The sequence below is a fragment of the Echinops telfairi genome, unplaced genomic scaffold, assembly GCF_000313985.2.
Source record: "Echinops telfairi isolate 266 unplaced genomic scaffold, ASM31398v2 ScPeMD7_31;HRSCAF=116, whole genome shotgun sequence".
Lineage (NCBI taxonomy): Eukaryota > Metazoa > Chordata > Mammalia > Afrosoricida > Tenrecidae > Echinops > Echinops telfairi.
In genome coordinates, this window is record NW_022103928.1 from 12,726,546 (window position 1) to 12,754,216 (window position 27,671).

The 27,671-nt window shown below is 42.8% G+C and overlaps 1 protein-coding gene across 2 annotated transcripts in view; it reads left to right on the top strand.

Annotated features, from left to right (window-relative positions):
• The window catches only part of SUCLG2 (succinate-CoA ligase GDP-forming subunit beta), a 293,353-nt gene extending 269,035 nt beyond the window's left edge, over nucleotides 1–24,318 (top strand). For both annotated transcript variants that reach the window (XM_045290031.1, XM_004702419.4), the window contains exons 10-11: nucleotides 1,037–1,157; nucleotides 23,220–24,318. In XM_045290031.1, the coding sequence (XP_045145966.1) occupies nucleotides 1,037–1,157; nucleotides 23,220–23,335 (237 nt within the window). In that variant the 3' untranslated portion in view covers nucleotides 23,336–24,318. The remainder of the gene's footprint in view (nucleotides 1–1,036; nucleotides 1,158–23,219) is intronic.
• Nucleotides 24,319–27,671: the final 3,353 nt, after the last annotated feature.

Consider the following 27,671-nt stretch of genomic DNA (forward strand, 5'->3'; position numbering starts at 1 on the left):
TTTGTGTAGTTAATTTGGCACATCGACATAACGGGATTTTAAAATAGCAGGCTACATATACATATATGCTTTGCAATTACTGTGGCATTATTCAATTGTGACTCCACTGTTGGAATTTTGATGCCTTTTGCTTGATGACTAGCCATTTTCTGTGGGTGTTCTCAATTAATCCGGGTAATGAATTCTCTTCATTACCTCATTCTTCTTGTTAATTATACAAGATTTTCTTAGACCGATTTATCAGGTCACGGCCAGTATGATTCCCGCGTGCCCCCCCTACACACACACACACACACACACCTGTGAATATGGAATCAGTGCAAACGGGGTAACATGATGGACTTGAATTTACATTTCTGAAAATCCCAGTCAGAGGCCGGACTTGTCTCACACCCTTACTGGTTATATCACGTTGCATCTTTCTATTGTGTGTGTGCTTGTTAAAAATGTAATTAAAGAATGGTTGTTAGCTAAGATAATGAAACTCTCTCCAATTTTTGAGAAGCTACCTCTGGCATATCAAAGAGGTATTAAGAATAAATGGGAAAGTTTGAATCTTTGTTCCTCTCAGTGTGACACAACAAGTAATAAGTTCCTCATTTTGGAATACTGTGTGAGACCATGACAATTGAGATTTTAAGTGTAAGCCATAGGGAGAAAATGCCTAAATGCATGGCATTTTAAACGACACTGCTCCGAGGAAGAATAAGCTCTAGACAATTATCTAGAAGATCCAGAACATGACATATGACAAACAAACAAGTGAGTGGTGACTGAACGCATTTTGAGTCCAGAGAACTTAGTGATGAGATGATATGGGTTAATGTGACCATGGTCTATATTGATTGTTATTAATTTAATTTTAAATATTTATTTGTTAACATTTCTGTCGCTTTCATTTTATGTTTTATATTCTGTTAAAAGAAAAACAAAACTCTACCAAAGGAGTCCGTTTTTAACTGTTGCCATTATTTTGGCGTTATTTTTCAGCACGTCAACTATCAACATTTTAGTCAGCATCTTGTTTTTTCTCTAGGTGGAAGCCATCCTTGTCAATATTTTCGGCGGAATTGTAAATTGTGCCATTATTGCCAATGGCATCATCAGAGCCTGCCGGGAACTGGAACTCAAGGTGCCCCTGGTCGTCCGACTTGAAGGTAAGTTATGAGAGACTGACACTATGCCAGCACCCTTTCTCCTAGGTCAGGTGTCCGGAGTGTCCTGATTCACCTGCCCTCCCAGGTGACACAGCAAACTCCGCATGCCCGAGGATGAACCCCAGTGTAGGGCAGCACATGAGTACTTCTCAGGACCTCTAACAGGTGCGCACCGCCGAGGGCAACTCTCCAATGTAGCGTGTTTGATGGTTTCCAGAGCCTTCAAACTAACGGGTCCTGACTGGTGCCGAGTTGGTGCCTGACTGCTAACCTAAGTACCTCTGCGGGAAAGGGCTGGCAATCGCTCTCTGTTCAGATGACAGCCTACAAAACCGTACGAAGCAGTCTAGTAGCCATGGCATCTAACTACGGCAGGAATTGTTTCACAAGATTAATGCCCTATGAAAAACACTCTGAGAAATAAGATTCTTAAAATGTGTTGCCTTTGGGACCCCTTTACGTGTTAAAATCAAGGCCCTGAAGCAGTTTTTGTTCATTTTACTTCTGTCGATGTTTTTAATTAATTAACTGCATTGATACATTAATTTAGCAATAGCCATGTATATTTGGAAATGTGAAGCTGTTTAATCATTAATTCATTTTGAAAAATAATAAAAGTATTGCAAGTTAACATAAAATCCTTTTTTTGATTGCACAACTCTTTTTGATGTATTTAAACCGTTGAATTGGGGGGTATGTGAATCAGCTGTCAATAAAACTTTTAAAAATAACTTTTTCATGAAAATAACTGTATCTCAGTAGTCACAGTAGCAGCAGACTTTTACACTTTTGAAAAGTGTTTTGGTATCTGCCTTTATTTACTCTGGCACTGGGCCTCTAACAACAAGGGGGCTTATCTGAAGTATATGCGAAGGAAATCTTGTCTTATAGACATATGCTTGGAAAAGGTTTAACAACCTTTTAAAGTAAATGCTTATGTTCTTCTTTGGTGCGAAACTCAAAGTCTGTAAGAAGGGATTTCTAAATGATTCTTTTAAATCTGGAATCTGAAGCTATCTCATTGAAAATCCATGGGTGTATCCTGCACAGTAAACGAATCTCTTAGCAATGCATGGTTTATAACATCGTAAGTTGATCATTTGGAAAAGACTGAGCTATGTAGCTATTCGAAAGGCTGACACATTTCAACACATGGTTTGCTATTATGACACCCCCCCCCAATCTCAGCTGCGGAGCCTTTAGGGATTGGAAACTTGTCAGTTCCACGGCAGTGGATGCACGTTTTTCAAAAATCCTAATTTTTACTCAAAATGGCAAATTGTGTTACCAGCCACAAAAACTGTCAGTTGTTTCTTTTAAAATAACAGACTCTTTTCACTCATTTTCAAGAAAATTTCTGCCAAATAACGCAGATAGCAGCGTCTATCACTCCTTCAAGGAGAAGTGGCGTGCTATGTAAGAGCTCGGTAGTACCAGCCACGACTCACAGTCGCACATCTGCAACCAGCGTAGCTCACTTGGTAGCAGCAGCGCTCTGTAAACGTGCCTGACTGGGGGTTCCCGTTGGGTTCCAGAGCATTCGGAAACAGACAGACCTGTATTGAGGGTTGAGAATAATTGTTAGTTTTGTCCATTACATTCTGATTTGGAATTGGCAGTTTACTTTTCAAATGTGGAAGACCGATCCAAAATGCCTCCCCACGTCAATAAACTAAGATTCTGGTCATCAGGCAGACACCCTTGAGCCACAGGGTCTAGTGGGTAGGCATGACGAGACTGTGGTTGCTGGGAGTCCCTCCAGACTTGCTCCCCAGGAAAAAGGTCTGGGGGTCCGTCGGAGGCAGTTCCCCGACAGTTGCTGCCTATTTGCTGTGTTACTGGCTTCTTTGTTTGTGACTCCTTCCTCTCTTTCTCTTACATTCTGCTACTCTCCTTTCTCACTCTCTCTCCCCAAGACACTCTGGCTGATATACTTGGGTCTTCACAGTATGAACCAGAGAGAAATAATGATCCCAAGAAAAAGCACTGAAAATAACGGAAGCTCTAATTGGCAAAATGTAATATGGACATTAAAACACATCAATGAGTTAAATCTTCCTTAAAACATAAATAGAACATAATTGATCTCCATAAAAATAATTTCAATAAATGGGAAACAATTGGAAAGGGGAAAAAATCAAAGCTACATTAAAAAGAAAATTGGTCCAGGGGTTCATGGCTCATAAGGGTTGGTGAAATTCTTTTTAAAATGTTAGTGTCAGATTTTTCGCAGGATCAAAGTGACCAATGATCTTTTGATTAAAAAGTTAGCCTTCTTTCATGTTCTTAAAGAATAATTATTTAGAAGTTTCTATAAACAAACCAAACTCTTCATATTCTTAAAAAGGAGCTAACACACTTTTCTTTCTACCCAAAATATTAAAAGGAGTTCTTTTCTTTCACAATATGCTTATTATTCCAGAAATGTAAAATTATATCTATAATACCTTAATTATATATGTGCCGAAAAATATGCACACTACTGTCCCTTAAATAATCTTTAAGGCTGCATCAAAGGTCTTTCTAAACTGCTGCAAAGAAGCTTGGAAATTTCTAAACTTTGTTAGAAAAATAAATATGTATCTCTTAAGTTATTGAATTTGCGATACAGATATTTATATATATTGAAGACCTTATAATATTTTCAGTGTCACAAACCATGAGAGATTGAATATGATGACTCAAAATGAACTTAAAGAGGATGCTGTCCCCCAAATTTATATAGGCTAAAAATATCTATGGTGACCTTCTTTGTCACTGTAAGAACCCCTATCCCATAATAAGTTCCTGGAACATTTATCAAGAGAATAAAAGGTGAATTCTGGATTGAGTTCTTTTCTTCCTCCGTGGGACTTGACGTCTTGTGCTGTAAACACCCTTAGATGTTAGAGTCTCTCATACCCAACACTAGTGCCAAAGATGCCTAGTGATTTCTGGGAATCCATCAATCCCGCACCAAGATAAGACTGCGAAGACTTATCCCAAAATTCTGTAGTTTCTGCGTAGTAAGCAAGGAAAGATGGGGAATTCTGCTATAACTATACTCTTGGCACCGATCAAAGCATAAAAATTTGGGAGAAATACTAATCATAAATCTCCATTGCTCTTTTTCTTGTGGGCACCTTTAAAGTACTATTGTTGGTTTTACTTATAGCAACTCCATGTGATTTGGGATAACGGCCTCCAAGGGTGTGTTAGGCTGAGTTGCTTAGAGTAGCAGAACCAGTGACAGTCATAGATGTATACGAAAAAGTTTTGTATCAAGAAGTTATCGCAGCCCAATGGAGGTCCCTGGGCCTGATGCCAGCCAGAGCCCTCTTCAGATGCACATCGTTGACGCCCACTGGGGCAGAGTAGGAAGCCAGGTACAGGAAGGTCAAAGGCCAGTGGTGGAGAGTCACATGGATTTGAAGCCAGTGGAAATGTAGCAGGGCACCAACAGCTGTCGAGGTAGGGCAGCCCACGCGGGGCTGCCCCTGGAGGCAGACACGGAGTCCTAGCACATAGGAAGGTGAAGGAACAGAGAGAGGAAGAAGTTCGCACTGTCTCTCGTCGAAAAGGCCACACTCCCAAGGAGGCGTCATCGGGCTGTGACCTGATCAAAGGGTTGGACTCCTCCTGACACATGCAAGTGGATATGCAACCCCCCACAGAGCGTTTCTTATGCGGGTTTCCTCACTCTTTTTTTTTTTTAACATAAATCCTTTTATTGGGGACTCTTACAGGTCTTATAACAATCCATACATCAATTGTATCAAACACATTTGTACATATGTTACCATCATCATTTGCAAACCATTTTCTTTCTACTTGAGCCCTGGGTGTTAGCTCCTCTTTTTTCCCTCCCAACCTCATGAACCCTCAATAAATTATCAATTTCTATTTTCATATCTTACACCATTTTCTGTCTCCCTTCACTCACATTTCTGTTGTCCATCCCCCTGGGTGGAAGGTGGTTGTACATCGATCAGTGCGCTTGGTTACCCTTAATCCCCACCCCACCCCACCCCCACCTTCCTGCTACCCTCATGGTATCGCTGCTCCCGTTACAATTCCTGAGGGTTTATCTGTCCCGGCTTTGGAGTGTGGAGAGCTCTTATCTGTACAGTGTACATGCTCTGGTCTAGCCAGATTTGTAAGATAGAAATGGAGTCATGATATTGAAGGGGGTGGGGGGAGAAGTATTAAAGAACTAGAGGAATGTGTGTGTTTTGTCAGTGCTATACTGCACTCTGGCTGGCTTTTCCCTTCCTGTGAGGGGATGTCCAGTTGTCTACAGATGGGCTTTGGGTCTGCACACCATCCCCCTTGTTCACATTGATATGATTGCTTGTTTTGGGGTCTTCTGATACCTGATTCTGTTGACACCTTGTGATCACACTGACCAGTGTGCTTCTTCCATGTGGACTTTGTTGCTTCCTTGCTTAATAGCCACTTGTTTAACTTCAAGCCTTCAAGACCCCCACATGCTATATCTTGTAAGAGCCAGGCACCATCAGCTTTCTTCACCACACTTGCTTATGCGCCCATTTTGTCTTCAGCGATCCTGTCAGGAAGGATGCTTTCATCTTTAGTGAAGCAGATTAACACATTGTTCCTATGCAGCCACTGGGTAGATTCTTCTTCTTCCATAAATCTATCCTTATTTAGTTATATTTTAATTAACCTGAATAACTCTTCTTTGTTTCTGATGACAGAGAAAAATAAGTGCCAAGAGGCAGAGATGTTTTGGACAATCCCAAGTTAAAGTTTCCATCTGACCTGACTTAACAGTATGCGCTCTGATTTAGCCTATCTTTACTTAAATTGACCTTTGTATTGATATGAATTAGTCATAATCCCAGACAATACATCATTATTTAGCCAAAGAAACTGTGGTGACAGACTGGTATTAATTTATTAGGGCTGATATAATAAAAATATCTACAAATTACATGGCTTGAAATGGCCAACATATGTTCTCACATTTGTGGAGGCCAGAAGTGTGAAAACAAGATGTTGGCATGGTATCATTAATATCACTCGCAAGTGAAATTTTGCTGAAGATCATCCAATAATGGTTACAGCAGTACATTGACAGGGAGCTTCGAGGTGTTCAGGCCAGATTCAGAGAAGGATGTGGAATAAGTCATCATTGCTGATGTCAGAGCAATCTTGGGTGAAAACAGAGAATACTAGAAAGATGCTAACTTGTGTTCTACTGATTATGCAAAGGCATCCGACTGTGTAGATCATAACGAACTATGACTAGCTTTCAGAAGAACGAGAATTCCAGAACACCTTATTGTGCGCATGTAGAACTTGTACATTGTGTGAACAGAACAAGTGCATACTTCGTGGTTTAAAATCAAGAAAGGTGTGTATCAGGGTTGTATCCGCTCACTGTATGTATTCAATCTACATACTGACTGAAAAAGTCATCAGAGCAGCTGGATTATATGAAGAAGAATATGACATCAGAATTTGCAAAAGTTTATTAACAACCTGCAATATGCAGATGGCACACCTTCCTTGCAGAAAGTGAGGAAGACTTGAAACATTTACTGATGAAGATTAAGGATTGCAAGCTTCCATATGGATTACATCTCAATGTAAGGAAGACCAAAATCCTCGTACCTGGACTAATAGGTTACATCAAGATAAATGGAGAAAAGTCAAAGTTGTCAAGAATTTTGTCCTGCATGGCTCTACAGTCAGTGCTCCTGGAAGCAGCAGTCAAGAGATCAGACTGCACATTGCATTGGGTAACTCTACTGCACAGGAACTGTTTGAAGTGGGAGGAAGCAAGGATGTTCAAGATGAAGGTGTGCCCGTTCCAATCCAGAGTATTTTCAAACAGCTCATATGGGTGTGCAAGTTGGACATTAAATAAAGAAAAACCAAAAAAGAATCAATGCATTTGAATTATGGCGTTGGCAAAGAAAATTGAGAGTGCTGTGGACTCAGTCTTGGAAGAAGTACGGCCAAAAATATCTTTAAAGACCAGGATGGTGAGACGTTGTCTAGCATATTTTGGATATGTTATCAGGAGAACATAGCGGGGCAACCAAAAGGAGGAGGCTGTCAACAAGGCGAGTTGACAAAAGTGCTGCAGCAGTGGGCTCAAGCATAACAATTGTGAGAGTGGCGCAGGACTGGCCAGTGTTTTGTTCCCTCGTACCTGGGGTCGCTATGAATTGGAGCCGACTCCATGGCACAACATCAACAAGGGCTCGGAGGGAGAATCTGGTCCTTGCCACTCAGACTGTGGTAGGTTCCAGAGAACCTTGGCATTCCACGACATGTTGGCATATCACTAGAATCTCTGCCTGTATCTTCTTATGATTGCCCTTTCTCTGGCTTTCTATGTTTCTGTTATACACACGCCATTCACATCAAACTCAAACCCACTCTGCTCCAGTATGACTTCGCCTTTACTTAAGGGATAAAATGTCCAAAGATCCGATTTCCTAACAAAGACACATCTAAAGGTGCCAGGGATTAAAACGCTTGCATATTTTGTTTATGATACAAAGGAGTCCTTACCAATCATCCTATCCAGGTGATACACACAAGCCAGACTTAGTAGGGAAAAGCGCCACCTGCCCAGAATCTGCATTGTAATCATAAGTAGTTGTAATTAGTAAGTAGAATTAAAGGCAAAGGGAATTTTCTCACTAACTTAAAGCCCTCTGATATATCGTCTGAATGAACAAGCTGACCCCTTGGTTGTTATTATGTGGAAGACCCGGATTCCTTACAATAAGTCTCAGTCATTGCTGGTCCATATTTGAAAGACTATTGCCCACACATAATGCTCCAGAAATATCCTAATGAGAAGAGTTTTATCAATCAAATTAGGTTTGATTTAGTGGGATTTTGTGGACAAATCTTTGTTCTCAGCTGTATAATAATTGCAAGCTGTTTCACCGGTGGATAAAGAAAGGATTACTGTCCTCTTTGAAAATGGTAACTTTATAATTACATGTATTTACGCACCTTATCAGAAGAGAACTCACCAGCTGAGACACAGGATTATTTTTATTGAAAAAAACAAAACAAAAAAAACCTCCTGGATGAATTAACAACTACATACTTGGGGAAAGTTTCTCTTTTGTAGACTCTTGTCTCTGGCTTGAATAAAGAACACATTGTCTGAAATTAATTAGGTTTTTTTCCTGGGCTTTTTGTGTGTGTGCAAATTTTACCCCCCCCCCCCCAAAAAAATCACATGAGCGTGAGATTTACCTGTTTCCCTCCCTAACCCGCAACTTGTCTACATGCATCTCCGCCTTTCCGTTCCGTTGCTCCTGCTTTGGGAAATGCGCCTTCTCCGGGGAGGGAGCGGATGCTTCCTGTTCCAGCTCATCTCTCTTCTCTTCATCTTTAATGCTCATGGTCCTCCCTGTCCCCAGCTCCCTGCCCCCGTTTCTTCAAGCTCCGTTTCTTACCTTGCACCTCTGCACACGCCTAGAGGAGGATGGAGGAGAGAGAAACGTTAACAGGTCCTTTAAACCGTTGCTGGGGAATTGATTGCAACTCCTGGCCATCTCGTGCATGTCAGCCTAGAACTGCATGGGTTTCCAGTGGCTGTTTTGATTTTGGAAGCAGATCCCTTTCTTTCATGGCACCGCCATCTATTCCATGTGCATGAACCAATTTCGCTTCACTCTGCCACCTATTCCTTCTCCTCCTTTTTGTCACGAGCTTCCTCTCCCTCCTCTTCTGCCATTAGCCTTAAATTCTCTCCATTGTTTCCATTGATAAACACTTCTTAATGTTGAAATGTGTACCACATTTACACATTAGACACAGTCTCACAGGGCCTAATGTAAAGGATTACTTTGGCTAATTAAAGTTGGGTTTTTTGTTTGTTTTATTTTAGAGCTAATGTTAACTTTCTAGGCACATTGTTTAGTATACTTGGCATTTGGTGTTTTTGACATTTGAGCTTTCCTTTCACCTCTAGAAAGACCATGCAAATAATTGACTTTTATATATGATTACTGCCTTACACAAGAAAAAGTATTCAAAGACACTGTAAGAGAGTAGTCCTTGTAATTACAAGACTGAAAAATCCTTAGGGAGATGGCTTTTGTTTTATGCAGAGTTAATTTTTGAATTTTATTTTATTTGGGCTGTAATGAACTGAGGCCCTCTGGCTACTGAATAAAAGGGACAGTTTATTGTAAGACGTTAGTAGGACATTCGTGGAATTGAGCCTGGGAGCCCCCTGACTTCTCTGTCTCCCTCCCTCATAGTCCTTCATGTTCTTTCTTGCTGCTTCTGACCAGTCCCTCTCACTCGGGCCAGCCTGGTCTCTTTGGGTTCCCACTCAGTCCACAGCCCAGGGATAGTCAATCTAGCTGGCTTAGTTAATCGCCATCCTCCTATTGCCCGTCCAACCGTGCTGCGTTGTTGGGTCCTGCTGGCACCCAATGGTTTCCTCTCTATCTGTGTTCTCATCCAGGCGAGTATTTAGGTAAGGGACTCTTTAGTCCTTTGCACCAAAATCTTACTTTAATTTACCAATCAAGAATAGTGAAGAACCTACTTAATTCTGCACCAACAATGAACATAATTATTCTCAAACCCAGAATGAGACCGCTTTATACCTTGGGACCAGCACTATTTGACCTGGGCAGCCTCTCACCTCCAGAGCAAGCCCCCGAGGGACAGAAGGTGACGGAGGCTCACTCTGAGTGGCTTGGCCCTGCAAGCAAAGAAAGAGGAAGGACTGGAGTCGAAGGAAAACTGTCTCCTTTTGAGCACTCCAGTAAGATGCATCTCCCCTCCACCGGCATCTCCTGGCAGAGCCAGTGATGGAAGACAGAGAGGCCAGGAGGGTTATGTGAATGCTGCCCCTGGCGCCAAAGGAACCATCTCTAACACCTGTCAGAGGGCAACTATCTGCCCTAGGAGTAGCAGCAATCTGGTCGGCCTAATCGTTCAAAAAACAAAGAACCCGACGTTGATTCCTCAGTACGTGCCACGGGCAGGACAGTTTTAGGAAGAAACTTCAGTGCACAGTAGATAACGCTGGGGCTGGCATGTCCTGACTCACCTTTAACCTCAGCACATCCTCGTCTAGTCTCTCAGGTGGTTTTGGAGCCATCAGTTGGTTCGTTTCTTCCTGCGTCGGTTTCCTCATGCAAGACTCAGTGTCATGTTTCATGAGCCATGGAAGAGAGACAGCGAGCACACTGCTATCAGGAAAGAGACGTGGAGGTCGATTTGGGCGGTGCTATTTTCATGGTGATCTATGGGTCCTGTTACCACTCTCCCAAGAGCATCCACCTTGAGGATTTCAGGGGAATAGGAGGAGCAAGACTGCGTGAGAGTGTTTTTGAACAAAGAGGACAAATGACTTCTATCTTCTACTTTGCTTCCAACTTCCACTTCTGTTTACTGGCAGTGGCTGCCTAGAGCTCTGAGCCAAGAAAGATTCAGAAGCTGTATCTCAATGGAAAAGAGTTGCATGATCAAATAGTGTTGGCTACCACAAATGTGGGCAAGGAGAGTGGGTGTATCTGAGCCAAGCATTTGTCACTTGATTCAAACAGACCAAAAGTGGTAGAATTTTCTCCTCAAGCAATACTCTCTACCCGCACCCAACTCCCAGCTTCAATATCAAGTAGGAAAGTGTGGGCAGCAAGCTGGGAAAAAGCAAAAAGAGCCAGATTCTTATCCTCTGCCTGCCTTTCCAGATAAGCCCACATCTCCAGAAATTTGGGTGATAGAAAATAAGAGCTGGCAATGTTTCTCCATGAAGGGCCAGATTTTAGTCATTGTGGACCCTATACCCTCTGTCACAGCCACGTGGCCCTGCCATTGTACCACGGGAGTAGCTGCAAACCATACATAAAGGCATGGACATGGTTCTTCTTGGGAAAACCCATTGAGCTTACAGTGAGAGAGCTTTACCCGGGGGACCTGCTTTTGTCTACCTCTGGTGCAAGGAAGCAGCCCGCAGCAAGGCCTACAATCCAGCACGCTGTTCACATTGCCTGTGCCCAGTTCTCCCTCTTTCTCCTCTGAAATGTTGCAGAAGAGTCAGAAAAGAATCTGATAGCTCTCAAGATTTATCTTTCTCACAACAAAAATATGAGGTAAACAATCATTCCACCTATGCTTGGACAAAGTTATATGCCAACTGAGCTCCAGCATCAGCCCAACATCAGCGTTTTAGACAAAAGTCTCACGTGGACAAAATTATCTTTGAAAATTCTTTACCTTCCTCATAAATGAGAGCATACTTGAAGTGAAACCCTGAAATTAAGAAAGGCCAGGAGACCATGTCTGTGCTGTTGTGGACAATGGAGTGAATTCCACTCAGCGACACCCCTCACGGCCATCAAGTTGATTCTATGGGACTGGGTCAAACTGTCCCTGTGAGTCTGCGTAACGATAACTCTTTGTAGGAGCTAGAAAGCCCGTCTTTCTCCCCTAGAGTGGCTGGGGCTTTAAACGGCTGACCTTGCAAATTGTAGCCCTGTTCAATAGCACTATGCCACTAGAGTTCCAGCAACCGTACAGGACAAAGTGCAACGTCCCCGTAGTGTTTCCTGAGCTGTGATCTTTACAGGGGCAGACCTTTCCTCCCCAAGAGCCTTAGAGTTGGCAGCCAAAGAATTCACCATTCTGCCACCAGGGCTGCTTTGTAGATTTTCTTGTTGTTGTATGCCATCCAGACAATTGCAGATGTCTATGCCTATAAAATGCTCCGTACTATAAAACAGTATTTGATTCTTAGCAGGTCATGGGACCAAAAAATTCCAACTCACTGCCAGAGTCAGTTCTGACCCAAAGCTACCGTTTGAGTAGGGACAGAGTAGAACTCCCCTGTTGGGTTTCCAGTGCTTTAAATCCTGATGGGAGCACACAGCCTCATCTTGATCTAGAGGAGTGGATGCTGAGTTCCAACTCCTGGACTTGTGTTTAGCAGGCAACCCACTGTGTAACCCACTATACCACCAGAGCTCCATTAGGCCTTGAGGTAGTAGTGTAGAATTGGAGGGATTTATTTCATTCTAGTTTAATTAATATTAAGCCTCTCATACCTTTGGTTTACACTAATATATTTGTTGCTTCTTTGGGGGATTAATATAGTTGAAAGCATAAGCCTAAGCATCTAGAATAAGCCCTTAATGAATATTCATTGAACCTCACTCTGAGCCTTGCTTGATCATGAGCAAATACACACTGGTCTCTGAAACGTTATAGAGAAGCCCTGGCCGTCAGCTTCCTGCCCTCCGAAGTTAGTAATAACTTATGCTGTGATCATAGCAATCACACGTTCACTCACCCTGGTCGTCGTTGTCTTCTTACCATGTGAGAAGGAAGTATTAAGGAAAACGGGAGCACCTATGATATAGCATCACGGGATACGTTACGCCATCTATAGTTTTTGTAAGACATGGCATGCAAGGCACATGGAAACATGGCACTCATCCAAGGGGAATCAGAAGCCTTACAACTGCAGTAATTGTCCAGTGTCCTTCTGCTAGCTCTTAACAGAGCCCAGTTTTCAAATACTCACATCTTCATCTCTGAAACAGGAAGAAATATTATAGTAACCCTATAGGATTATCGTAAGGAGCAGAATTTTTAAATGCATAGGTTTTTATTTTTTTTAATGCATAGGTTTTTTAATGTAGTGGTTTTTATTAAAAAGTAATGTTCCTAAGTTCTTATTCTGAAAGTCATTCCTGGCATTAATGTATATGTGAGGGGCTAACCCCCCCAAAAACAGGAATTGCACTGGTTGAGCGGAGTTTTCAGGGTACACATTTTTCCTGCTAGCTGAGCACCAGGCAACTCGCTCTGAAGTTAGTGCTTCCAGTGGTGTCACCTGGGAAGGCTGTCTCTGGTCACCCTGAATTTTTTTCATAAGATCAGTTTCACCCGAAACTCGTTTTTTGTGTGTCTTGGCCGATTTAAGAGAACAGCATGTGGCTGTGAAATTTTGTTTCCTGCTCCAGCAAAATGCCGCGGAAACTGTTCTGAGTCAGAACACAGCTTAAAAGCGCAGCATTGTGGGAAAATGCAAGTGTAGGAGTGGTTTTCTTGTTTCAAAAGAGATGAAATGTCTCTTGATGACAAACCTTGTTCTGGACTTCCATCAACTTCCCGAACAGGTGAAAATGTTGACTCGTAGTGCATTTGGGGTTCACTTCACCAGGTCAGACTGTTAATCAAAAGCTTCTGAGAAGATAGAGTAACAGTGTGCTACAAAGGCAGCTTGACTGTGGCAGACGGGGACTGGTGTAGCCACCACAACAAGGCACACCTGCTCACGCAGCCATCTCAGCGCACCAGTTTGGAGCAAAACACAGCATGACTTTCTTGCTCCATACTACACCTTACTCACCTGATGTTGCTCCAGGCAACTTCTTTTTGTTTCTGCGAATGAAGAGGGACATAAAAGGACAGCAGTTGGATAACAGAAGAGGTAAAGTTTACTTAACATGCATCATCTACATCCACCCAGGGCTGTTACCTCTGCTTCTCCATGGACAAAGATGCTTCATGCAGTTTGTGGATAACTCTCGTGATCTCTTAATTCCATTTTCCCACAAAATTCTTGAAACCCCTTCCTATTATTTCATTTCCAGTCATACAATAAGCAGATAAAGACATGTATGTGACCAGTCATCTAAATTTACGTGCCACCAAGAAAATGGACGTCCTCTAGCTGAGTGTCACTTGAGAGGAGAGAAATTGAGACGAGGCAAGGGCACAGGACGAGCAAGCATTTGGGAAAGAACCTTCTGCCTTCTAGAATTTGACCTGTTTCCACTACCCTCCCTTCTCCTAGAAAAGAAAGGAAAAAAGAAACTCTAGTACTGAGAATAGGGGTCAGCATATTTTAGGCATTGTAGGCCGGCTGGCCTCAGTCACAACAGCTCATCTCTGCCGATGAAGCCAGAAGCCGACACAGGCACAAGTATGTGAGCAAACGCGTGTGGCTGTGTCTCAGCCAAACGGTGTTTACGGGCACTCCAGTGTGAGTTACAGGTCACGTCTACGCACTGCACAGCACTAGCCTTCTGACTTACTCCTCTGCCCCCCAATAACTATTTAAGACCCCTGGTGGCATAGTACGTATGCGTTAGACTGAGAACCTCAAGATCAGCTGTTCAAAACCACTAGCTGTTCCAGGGGTAAAAATGAGGCTTTTTACTCCCTGAAGAGTTACAGTCTCTGGAATCCTTTCCTCCAGGATTAGTATGAGTCAGGCTCGATTCCATGGCAGTAGACTTTCAAAACCTTTTATTTATAAATACCAAATCCATTCTTCACCCATAAGAAGATACAGAAACAGAAAGCAAAGCTGGATTTTGCCTGTACCCTGCACCTGCCAGAACCAGTGATTTTGATAAATTAACCCGGCACCTCTGTTTACAACTCTCTGACTCCACCCAGTGGCAGGAAGTCGGTGGTAAAAATAAAAATACAAGAAGGGGTCAGGCATTCTTAAGATTTTAGTAATAAATAGCATTTCTGTAAACTATCCTCTGGCAGTCCTGCATGATTTAATTTTACAACCAGCCGCCTTTGATTCTCCATGTGTTTCCTTTTGTAAGCCAGGCAGTAGGTAGCTAGCCATGTAGCGGCGTGCCTTTCAACGAGCAGCTATTAGGAAGTGCCTGAAGTTCTACGGAACTGCATGAGATGATCAGATATCCGTCCAGGTGGATTGAGAATGTTGTCCTGCAGCCTTATTAGTATTAGAACGTGTCAGCATTTAAAAGTGGGAAAGCAATCCGATCCCTTTGTTATTGGGCACACAGGCACCCACACGCTCCTTGCAGCACTTAATTCCGAGTCAGAGCTTAAAGCAGCTCTGGTGATTCCTGTTTAGAAAGAAAAGACAGAAAGGGTTTACAGAATCACTGTCAGCCCCTTGCTGACTGAAGAACAAACCAACCTCATATATTCAAATAATACCTTTAACGAACAAAATCCTCTATAGCAAAGCATTTGCCCAAGGCGTCCCCCCGCCCCCTTTTCTTTCCAACCACCTGGTTTCACTGACTGCTGTTTCGGTTTTTCTTTTAAATCCCCTTCTCGCTTTTCCTTCCAGCTGCTCCCTCCAGAGGCACAAAAGAAGCTGGTCTTCGTTCTGTGCAAAGCAGCGTTTGCGGGCAGTGGACCCCAGCCCCATAGGGGCGACTTGGGGACACTGACTTTTTCCCTTCCCTCTCTCTGACACTTTTCTTCATCGTGTGTGTGTGTGTGTGTGTGTGTGTGTGTGTGTGTGTGTGTGTGTGTCTGTCTGTCTGTCTGTCTGTCTCATGTGTCAGTCTGTCTGGCTTATCCCGGGTGACTCTGTGTCTGTCTCTTACTCTCAGATTCTCTCGTCTAAATCTGTTTTTCTTCGCGTTCCCTGCTACTTGTGTCTTGTTTTTCGTCTCTTTCCTTCCCTGGGTCTGTGTATCTCTTGTTTCTCTGGGTCCCTCGCTAGCCTCGCTCTCTCCTTTTTGCCTCTGCCTCACAGTGTCCTTCGCTGTGTCTCTGTCTCCCTCTTTCTGGAGTTCCCCACCCCCACCCCCCCAACTCCTCTCCCTTCCCTTCTCTCTCTGTGTGAGGTGGGTTTGCTTCTTGCCACAGGGCCTCTGGATATGACCCGTTTCTCATCCTAGTCCGATTCCCGAGCTTTATTCGTGAACGTAAAAATCCTTTAATAGCGGCTTCATTTTGAGCATGCCTGGTGTATATGCTTAATAATTAAGAGTGTAATTAAAATGTAACTGCAATCATAATTAACATTCACTTTAGTGAGTCCTAGAATTATGACGCCATTAGGCATTTGACAGGGCACCAAAGGAGCAGCTGGGAGGAAGGAAAGGCTTCGGGGGTAGCTGCTGCCCTCCCCTCTCGGAGCCTAGTACTGCCCACTGGTGGTCACCCAGGGTCAGGCCCACGTGTGTCCCAGGCTGAGAGGAGAAGCAGCCGCTGGGGGCATTACTCACGGGTAGTGCGCAACTGCCATCGCCTTTCTGAGAGTGAGAGAGAGAGAGAAGCCACCACAAAAGCCAAGGATCACAGCACTCAAAAGCAAGCTCTTTATTTTTCTTCAGGAAGTGTGGGGTTGTCACTCAATTAACTGGATCAAAAACGGCCACTTGAGGGTTTTGCACCAGCAACATAGCCATCTGCATCTCACCTCCCAAAACATACTCTGTGCAGGAGTTCATGCATCGTGATCCCATTTATCGACAGTACCTGCACCACCCACAACACCCAAATCGCTGCCATCGAGTCCGTTCTTGACCCTCAGCGACCCCGTTGTTATTGTTGTTAGGTATTGGTTGTGACCCATAGCAACCCTACGCAGAAGAGAACAAAACACCACACAGTCCTGTGCTCTCTGCACAATTGTGTCTGTAGCTGAGCGCTGTGATGGATTCTACATCAATGCATGCGCACTGTGTCAATCCCTGAGGGCCCTCCTCTGGGCTCTTTTGCTGCCCTTCAAATAGGATGACCTTCTCCAGGGACTCTGTAGGGGATGGATTTTGTACTAAGCCTGGGAAGTAACCCAGTGAGCAGGTCTGACAAAATGTCAGCACTCGTGAAGCTTATGTTTATAATGGGGACAAGAGAAATGTTACCGAGAGATTCCGTACTACGTGATCTATTATGATTTGGGAAGTACGGGGTATTCTGAAAGCTCATAATACAAGCCTGTGCTCCAGTTTAGGGGTTGTGGAATGGTGACAAGGCAGGCATCCCCAAGTAAAGAACCTGTGAGCAGGTGATTCCTCAGGAACGTGCAGGTAGGTGTTCACGGAACAGAGAGTACATCTGAGTTCTTGGCAGAAGACATAGCACCGTATGTGGGCAAAGGTATTCTAGGCAGAGAATGTAGCAGAGTTCTGGGAAAAGGTGTAGAGAGTGTGGAGGTCTGTGATGTTCTGACCCAGTCATGTTCACCCCACTGGTGCTAAGTTGGATCTGAAGAGAACATTAAGTAAAGAACTGATTTAGTTAGGCTACTTGGTTACAAGGGCGCAACCGATTTAATTTTTTCAAATGGTCAAAAACCTATTTTATGCAAACACATGGCAGGACACTCAGACAAAAGTGAGTAAATGGGTCTCCAAATGGACATGAACTATCAAAGTAGAATGGGTGTGCTGGGGTGGGGCTGGGGGGACGCCAGTAGTGCCCCTCTATTCACTTGGCTCTGCGACTTTCTGCGTATTTGCCCCCTTGGCTTTCCTTGGCCCGCTTACTATGGCTGATAGTTTCTTTTCTTGGCCTTAATTTCAGTTTCATGGAAAGCACCCACTAAGTCTCGGGATAGCAAATCGAATTGCACTAGCTAGTGACTTTGAGCAACCCGTAGGGGGCCCACCCTTGGGTCAGGTGCAATCAGTGTCCACCTTTGAGGCAAAGAGTGTCCTTATGGTTCCTCTTAGAGCAGGAAGACAATGAGTAGCATAGATTTTGCCAGAAAGAAACAACAGTCAACCGAATTGTGTCTGATCCTCCCTTGGAAACAGCTTCAAGCACTGATGGTTGCCCAAAGGTCCAGATGGTGTCATGGAATGCAGAGTGGTACCAGTGGTAAAATGCCAAGCAGGAGCCAAAACCTAGTGGGGAGAACAAAGCATCGGGCACTGGACTTTCCCAGGGACCGAGCCTCGGTGCGCTTACAAACAAAACGTGCAATTGAGCATGAACATCTTTCAAGGCTAAAGTAAGGGTCAAATAAAGTAATGTGTGAGAACTTTGTAAATCCACCAATACATTGGAGATATTACCATTATTAATATTATTGTGGCATGCATTTATGAAATCATAAGATGCAAAATGCATGCTTTAAGAATTAGCTCCAGAAATCATTCAGAGAAGTCAGGGTGGATGGAATCCTCATTCCACTACTTCCTTTGACTACCTGATAGTAACTTTATGTGAACTTGAAGATGTATAAAAGAGTATCCAACCTGTCAATCAGGCCACAGCCTGATGGTATGGCCTTCCCATAAGGAAGACCCTGGGGACCTCTCCCTCACTCTGCCACTGACCCTGAGAACTACCAAAGCCCTGCCATGTATCCACCAACCTTAGATCCACACGACTCTATCCCATTGGCCTGGGATCTCCCTGCAGTCTGCATCATTGCATGTGGCTGCAGCCGTGTGATGGGCTGTGTGAGTCCAAAGAGCGATTTATGGACTAGTGTTCAACTTATGGGCTTGAGTTGGACTGGGCTGGGATATTTTCTTGATATATAATTACTTCTTGATATAACGTTCTTTCTTACATATATATATGAGTGTCACTGGATTTGTTTCTCTAGTTAACCCAGCCTAACCCACCACCCATGCTAGCTAAGCTGTAGACAAGGGTTTTAACTTCCATTTTGTCATCTGTAAAATGGGAATACTAACAACGGTCTTGTGATTGCTGTTGAGGGGAAATGAGCTTACTCTGAATGCAAGAATTATGTGTGATATGTGACACATGACAGCTGCCATTTATTACTATTCCTGTTACTAAGACCACTACCACAACCACCACTCCTATATCCTGTGCCAAAGGCGTTCAAAGTTGTTGGTCGGTATACCTGGCTAAGATCCACACCAACAGCAGGACTCGCACTGGGAAAGTAGAATTGCTTCTTGGGGTGATGCAGGGAAGCCTTCGAAGTGTGTTTTGCATTGGTGGGTGCTCTGAAAAGGAAAGAGAGGAAAGAGAAGAATCTTTTATATCACATTTCTCCATGACAGATTAGACAGTAGTCAGGTAGCAAGCCCACATTCAGGGAGATGGGAATTTACACATTTAACTTTCATTCACCTTCTGGTCCAAAGACTGAGTCACTTCCACATCAGCAAAAACCTGTGTTTCATGCTGTGTCGTTACGCCGTGAAAGCCAGGTATGCAGATTAACACTGAAATCCTCTAGCCTCGTTTCTAACACCTGCCCCACAGTCTGGTTCCCTGTCCTGCCTCTCGACTTCAGGGATCTTAGCTAAAACTTTGCCAAATGAATCAAAACCACACTGGGACTATAGTAACAAAATAATACATTTTGCATCTAGATTAGTGATCTATCACCAAAGAACAAATTACCCCCAAAATTAGTAGTTCCATGCAAGGAATCTTCATGATCTCTCCGATACTATGGCTCGGGAATCTGGGCGCAGTCTCACTGGGTCCTATGACTCAGGGTTCCCTACAAGAGTACAATCCAGGTTTCTGCCAGGGATCAGCATCTCAAGCCTTGACTGGGGAGGGAGTTGCTTCCAGGCACACTGCTGTGGTTGTTGGCAGAACGGAGTTCCTCATGGCTTACTGGACGGAAGTCCTCACAACTCCAGTGGCTGTTGGCTGGAGAGCACACTTTTTTTCGACGTGGTGTTCACTAGAAGGAAGCTTATACCATGCCAGCTTGTTTCATCAGAATGAACATCGAGCCGGAGAGATTTGACCAAGTCAGAAGTCACCAGATTTGTAACCTAATCTCAGAAGTGGTATTTCATCACATTTGTCCCTGTCTGTTCATTGAAATCAAGTCACTGGATGCAGTCTGCTTTCAGTGGGACGTGAATAACGGGAGAGTGGGGATCATTTGGGTAACATTTTATAACTGCACAACATCTAGAGCATATTAGACTAATGTTAGTGCCTATCTTAGATAAAGGTTCAAATGTGAGTAGTTTAAAATCCTAGAAAATTCCTTCTCATTCTCATAACGTCTGAAAGGGTGAATGGATAAGGGAGACTGTGCTGCACAAGTTTCCAAGGGCCCTGGCTGACGTCATTCTCACCATCGAAAGATGCCTTCCCAGGTTGCCCTAGCAGGCAGCCTTCATGAAAATAGGGAAAACGGAGCACAAGAGGTCCACATCGGATCCCTTAATGACATGTGTATCGTATCCATTAACATTCCACTGGCAAGAACTTGGTTCTATGGTGTCACAGAGATGCAAAGGTGGCTGGGAAAGTTTCCAGTGGGGCATAAATCCTTGATGAACAAATATTCACAGATATTTTGCCATCTGCAACATGCTCTCCCATATGTTATTTCATTTTCTCCTAATTGCATCTTATGTGCGTCTACATTACTGTTCTTGTCTAACAAACAGGGAAGCATGCTAAGAATAACTTCGGGGCATTCAGGGCCGCTTCATTAGGACAGGGTTCATGTCCCAGGCCTGCCACGTATCACCTGGGTGACTAGGGAATAGCTATTTACCTTCTCAGTGCCTCAAAGGTCTTCATTCGTAAAATACAAACAGTGAGATTTACGAGGGCCCCCCCCCCCAAACCGGAATTCCTCTGGGCGGACTGAAGCTTTTGTAGTATCCTTTTGCCCCCGCTAGGCGAGCAGACAGCAACTCGCTCAGAGTTTGTGCACCCAGTGTTGTTGCCTGGCAAGGTTCTCTCTGCTTACAGTGATGTTTTTCATAAAAGCACTTTCACTCAAATCTTTTTTTTTTTTTGGGGGGGGGGGGTAATGGCCCATTTAAGAGATCAGCATGCAGCTGTGAAATTTTGTTTCTTGCTTGGGAAAAAATGCCACAGAAATTGGTGTGATGTTGAACACAGCTTACAGTCCAGCGCTATGGGAAAAACTCAAGTGTATGAGTTTTTTTCGGTTCAAAAAAAAGGTGAAATGTCAGTTGATGACAAACCTCAGTCTAGGCATCCGTCAACTTCCCAAACAGATGAAAATGTCAACTCGCCTCGTAGTGCATTTGTTGTTCATTCCACCAGGTCAGGCTGTTCATCACGCTTTCTATTTAGAGGTTCTGAAAAGACTGTGTAACAGTGTGTGCCAAAGCCTGCTTTGGGGCAGACAGGGGACGAGTGTTGCCACCCCAACAATGCATCTGCTCGCACAGCCATCTCAGTGCTCCAGATTTTGACAAAAACATTAAAACCCCAGCGTGCCTTTCTTGCCCCAGGCACCTTACTCACCTGACTGTGCTCCGTGCATCCTTTTCTGTTTCTGTGAATGAAGAGGGACATAAAAGGACAGCGATTTGATGATGTAGAAGAGGTGAAGAACAAAACAAGGGAGGTGCTGTCAGCCATCCAGAAAATCCGCTTGAAAAATGTTTCCAAGAGTGGAATTGAAGATTTGACAAATATATTAAGTATAATGGAGAGTAATTTGAAGGTGATAAGGTTGTCTTGTAAAAAAAAAATTTAATACATAGCTTTGGGGGGGGGGAAATCCAGGCTTGCGGGGCGGGGGGGTGGTAAGCCCTCATATATTTATTGTAACTATTTCATATACTACAAGTTACTTAGCATTATAGCTGGGATATATAACTAATGAGTACTGGTTCTGAAGAAGAACATTGTGATGATAATGTGATGTGTGGAGATTAGGAAAAGTTCAAAGTAGTTGAGGCTCAAAGGAACTAGTTGCATTATCCAAAATTCTAGAACTAAGACATGGCAGAGCCTAGTTGAGAGACGGGGAGGCTTGGGCAGATGTCATGGTATCAATGTCCTCTCCACTGCTACACTGGTGGACCCCAAATCCTGGAGCGAATAAACACTAGATCCCCCTGCTCCAGCTTATCCCAGCTTTTGCCATATCGTGTACACGATGCTGACCAAAGTACTTATTTTGAGTTCCACTCCATGGTGAGGTAGGTTCCCCACTAAGGTGACCAGAAGTCCCGCTTTTGGCGGTACAGTCCCGCTTTTTAACAATTTTTCCTGCATCCCGGGCATTTTAAAAAAGACCCGATCTTTGGAAAGAATCCACGACAAGCTAGGGTATACGGTTTTCAGCTGCCATGTGGCTATTTCGCCAGGATATGAGTTTTATCAATGGTGTCCCGCTTTACCAATGTTAAAATCTGGTCACCTTACCAAAGGCCTATATTTCAAAGTCTTTCTTTATCACATAGGCCATATCTTGCTAATTAAATAAAAGCCTAGGGGATTACGTAAGAGATATTTGTTATACTGTTAAATTCTGTCACAATTCTCTTAGTGGGTTGCTCACTTTGAGAGAACCTAACAGCAGTTTGCACCCTCAGCTGTAGCCAAGCGTGTCCCTTCAGGCGGAGGGGCTGGGCTGTTACACCCCTCCCATCCAAGAAGTCTCGAAGGCAAATGCCTTCTGGTGTGCGCCCAAACCACGTTAGTTCAACTCAGCTGTGGATTATCAGCAGAAACGCCAACTGTCCTTGCTAAAACATGTTCAGATGTCTCTTTCAAGCCCGCTTTTCCATCACCCTTTTCTATCTGAACCATTGCTTTAGATAGCTCTTGTCACATGGCTTTTCAGTGAAATTGGTTGGAACCGACGTTTAATGAATTTTCAGGGGACACCAATTGATAGATCCGTCGTGCATGGCCTCTAGTGGTCACCTGCAGTATTACATACCATTCCACCGCCCTGTCTCATTCCCTGCTCATGTTTTACACTGGACTGGTTTTCTTTGGGCTCCATATGCAGACTGTTCAGTCAAGGACATTTTTGTGCACAATCTCAAAAGACTATGCACTACACTTACTGCTTGCCTGCTGACTTTCCCATAATCTGACATTTCACCCAACAACCGTGAACAAATCTACCTGTTCTGAAAATTCATGAAGTAGGTCAGGCTGTAAGCTGTCAAGGTGAGAGTAACATGGGCAGTGTGCTTGAAGTGTGGGCCAACTTGGCTGTGCCATAATTCTTCGTGGTTTGGCAGTTGTTTGATAATGTAATTTGGGAGTTATATGATGTCATCATCGCTCCATTTTGTGATGTGATTTGGTCATTTTCCATTTTCCCATAGCAACCTGGTCTTTGGAAATTAATCATGTCAATAAGTGAGAAGTTACTTTTTTTTTAAAAATGCATGTACAAGAAAAGTACGGGCAGTCTCTTTCTAATGCAAGACAGTTGATGTGTAAGGAGAAAAAAAGTTAATTTGTCATCTGGATCTATGTAACTAGCCAGATGAGTGGGATCACAAAAACAAAAGGAAACACTTGTAATTAAATCGTGTTAGTGTTAGGTGGCATCCAGCATGCTGTGGTTTGGGACTGTGCTAACTTTCACAGGACACCATCGTCACTTTCTGCTCGATGACAATCCATCATTCCTCTCTTTAGGAACCAATGTCCAGGAGGCGCAGAACTTGCTCACTAACAGTGGACTTCCCATTACTTCAGCCGTTGACCTGGAGGATGCAGCTAAGAAGGCGGTGGCCAGCGTGGCAAAGAAGTGAGGTCTTCCTCCCGATCCACTGGAAAGGAAGCCTACTGTTTCCAGCAAAGGATGGCTCTCTTATCACTGTGAAGAAAATGGTTATCTCATTGGGGAAAGGGGGGTTAAAGGAGAACAAGAATCACTCTCTGATAAATCTTAAATGTAACCTTTTTTTAAAAAAAATAAGCTATCTGGGAAACCTAAATAATACTCTTTCTCTTGTAACCTGCTTGAAGATTATGTCTTGGGTTTTCATTCTTTTCTGTCTTGCTGAGCTTGCCGTGTGCAGACTCTTGCTGATTTAGGGGAGGGATTTATAAGACCAATGTGCAGATCTAGAGACATCAGGCCATAGTTCATTTATAAGAAATTTGGTGGGCATCTAGTCTATATGATGAAAACTATAAACCCTAAGAGCTCAGACAACGTTATATTTAACATGTAACTACCAAAGCTAAATACAGCCAAACAACTATTAAGCACCACATTTTTTACATTTTTCTAATGCCAGCAAATGTTTACAAAACTCACCTTTATTTCAATTTTTTATTTGTCTTATAGTACAAGGTCCACATTCATACTCTATATGCATATTTTACCATTTGCCTTAATATTGAATATACTGTTTACCTCACACTAAAAGTAAAACCAGAAGCCTCATATATGCTTTTGTGGGAAAACATTCAATTTTTTACATCAAGACTAGAGAACCCTTAACTCTTAGGGAAACCTTTGAAGTTATGTCACCTGGAGATGAGACAGTGCTTAACCCCACTTGCTAGGTGTGTCAGCATCCTCTCCCCCTTTCCCTCCTCCCCCCCACCCCTCCAGCAGCATCTGCCTTCTGGTGGTAGAAAGTTGCAAAATTATAATTCAGAGAATGTGAACTTTTCCATAATGTCCAGTTTTATAGTGGGAGAGCATTTAAATTAGGTTTTTATTTAATGTTTGTTAATTTTTATATCTGCATACAAATTTGAATAAAATCGTGTGTTTTTAAAAGTTTAAAAATCTGTTTTATTTCTTTCAGTCCATTCTACTCCTTAGGCAAATTTATTCTTCTTATGACACTCTAGGCTTATCCCTAAAATCACAACATTTGAACGGTTCCCTGATGATTCGTTCCACTGAACTTAGTCAGTGACACTGCCCATGTCAAGGAGTCATGAAAGAGTTTAAAATACATGCACAGCAGAAGCCCAGGCATGCATTACACATGTCTTCCAACTAAACTAGGACGTCAGCTGGTGTCGTGCTGGAGGGAAGTCAGGCGGGAGCGCCCCCTGTTAAATGAGGGTCTGATACTCCCACTCCCATTTCCTATCAGGGAGTAAACGTGAAACAAATGAAACATGCTCTGTTTTCTTTTGGTTTTTACCTGCTTTCATTGTTCTGCTAATGGATGAGTGAAGAAGGCATGGTTTATTGATCTGTACTTGCCACGGAGAAAGAAACCTTGGAGAATTAGTTTTATGAACTTACTAAATAGTTATGCAAAGAATGAACAGTATTAATACGTTTTTACAGCAGTTTTCTTTTTGAGTTTTGGTTGGTTTTTAATTATTATTCAATAGAACTGTGGCCCATAGATTTTTTTTCTACTGATTGTTCAAAAGTAGATTGCAAAGCCTCTCTTCTGATACACCTCTGGGTGATCTAGAACCTCGAACCGTGAGGTTGGCAGCCAAAGATGGTAATCATTTGTACCACCCAGACGTCTCATCTGTACAAAATCCATTGCCATCAAGTTGATTCTGATGCATGAGGAGCCCTTGTGCTGCAATAATTAAGAACTGAGCTACTGACTGAAAGGTCCCACTCAGTGGAGAACACTTGGAAGTGTGCACCTGTAGACCTTGACAGCCCTGGAAACCCTGTGGGGAAATTCTACATGGTCCTATGGAATTGCTATGAGTTTATCTATAGGGGATGTAAGTAGGAAATAAGTGTACCTTTGAATCTAATCACTTAAAAAAAAACTATGCTGTAGTCTAAGCAAGAATATTCATGAAAGTGTGAGCTTATTATCTAAACATTTTAAGGGCTTAAAATAAATGTACAGCTATTTAAGTCAAAGCGACCCGTATGTGTCATGAAATTATCCCAAGTATTCCACATAAGTGACACGATGGGGAAAACATAATAAAATTCTACAGTCTGGGTACCCTATTCTTCCCATGGGCCTGACTTTCCATCACAGTGTTGGGCGCCACAGGGAAGCATTTATAAGGTGTCTGGACAGTTCAGTGGTTAAGACACAGGTGATGGCGTCAGGCTGCCTGGTTCAGATCCTGTACCAGAAATTTCTTTCTTAGGGCCCAGTTTTCTCAAATGTAAAATAGCCTCAAATAAATATATATAAATAAATAAATATAAAATAATATTTAATAAATAGAAAATGTATGTATAGCCTCAAATAAATATATCAACTGCAATTAACACCACCAACAGCCGCATAGGATCATGGTGAGATTTACAAATTCTGATGTTTAGAACACCGTTCAGATATGTAAGTGCTCAACAGATATTAGCCAACATGATGAAGATAATTTTGGGTGATAGAATGCTTCCCCTTTTCAAAGAAAAGTCTGAACATGGTGCATAGTGTTGAAGGAGCTTGCCCAATAGTAACCACTTTCACATGACTGCTTTGCACAGAGATTTAACTGACTTGCTCATCTACTCATAGTGCCACCATCTCCCAGAACAAAAAACAGTTACAGATGGAGTCGTGCCTCTCTCACTTAGCTAATGTCACCTCTTTTCATTGACAACCCCACTGTTATTTGTCTAGACTCTTGGTTGCATCTATCCCAACTCAAGTTTAAGAAGAAAAAAGCATGGTTTTCCATTGTGGCTATAAAAGCCAAAGATTTCTGGTTTCAGTTACAGCCAGATCTAGAGACTCAAACCATCCACATTGATTTCCTTGCAGCTTAGCTCACCTCGATGCTGTGCTGACTTCTTTCTCAGGCTAGCCAGTCTCAGAATCACTGCTGGCAACCCCCTGGACACATGCTCAAGTCTAGCACTACCAGAAGAGGAGGAGAGAGAAGAAAGAGAGTGTATAGAAGAAAGTTCCTCTTTCCTGGTAATACTAGGAAATGCCCCGGACCTGAGCCTAAAAGATTCTGACGTCTTATTTTAGGCCAGAAACTTAACCCTGAACCAGTCCTGACCAAAAGTTTACAGTGAGTCTAGTCTGAGTCCTGTGCTCACTCCTGGGGCTGCCCAGCCTCACTCAAAAGCAGAGTCACAGAATAAAAGAGGGAGGAAGTGGTTCTTCAAGGAAAATTGTGAGTTTAAATGTCAGGAGGATATTAAATGTAACACGGTGGTGGTGAACAAAATTATTCTCAAGGAACCTCACAAATCTAAAATTTCATGATTCCACTCTATTGTGCTAGTTCTTTGAGATCTGTTTTCACTCATGCATGCATATGAACTACTAGTGGGTTTTTTTAATAGATTTTACTTGAGTCAACTAAATATTTTATTTATCTTGAACAAGAATAGCCATTCGAAAGATAATGTTGTTGAGATATTGATGCCACTCCCCCTGCTTTTCATTTTAAATTGAACTTCTGCTCATGAATTAATAAAAGAGTTAGGAAACTGTTTAAATGACCTGACTACATCAGTGAATTGTTTTTAATGAGTTTTCCCCCACAATTTATATGTCTATCCCTCACAAAGAATCATGATCATCTTAAAGAATTATGTTTTTATTCAAAGCCTTAATAAAAATGAGACTAATACTGTTTGACACTTCTAAGTTACACATTTGAGTCTTAATTGCAGTCATTTGGATATAGAGTCAAAAGTAGAATAAAAGATAAAATACAAAGATAATACAAAAAGTTGGTACTAGGGTTCCATTCGTGCACTTTATACTAAATGAAACATGTTTATGTGTCTCTAGTCAGTGAATGGCTGCAGACAAGTTCTCAGTAATGTAAGGGGGCTTTAAAAAGTTTACAGAATAATTCCATTATCTTGTAATTACATTTTTTCCATAAAGTATTTGAAGGCCCCTCTTGCCTTCTTAAAAAAGGAAGAGTTTTGTTCATTCAAATTAGTCCTTTCCGAGGGGATCTGCTGGACCTAGGTAAAATCAAACCTGAGATGACTGATTTGGGGGACCTCAAAGGACAATCTTCTGAGCGGTGGCAGAAGAGGAGGAGATGTTAAGGAAATTGAAAACTGTATTGGTGAGAAAAAGACCAGAACACATGCCCCAAGGAATTTTTTTTCCATTAGGAAAAGCAGCAGCTCATTCTTGGAGGGTCACAAGGGATGTCCTACAAGTATGGAGTTGGCACACTTTACCTCATCCTACCTTACAGCCCTGATTT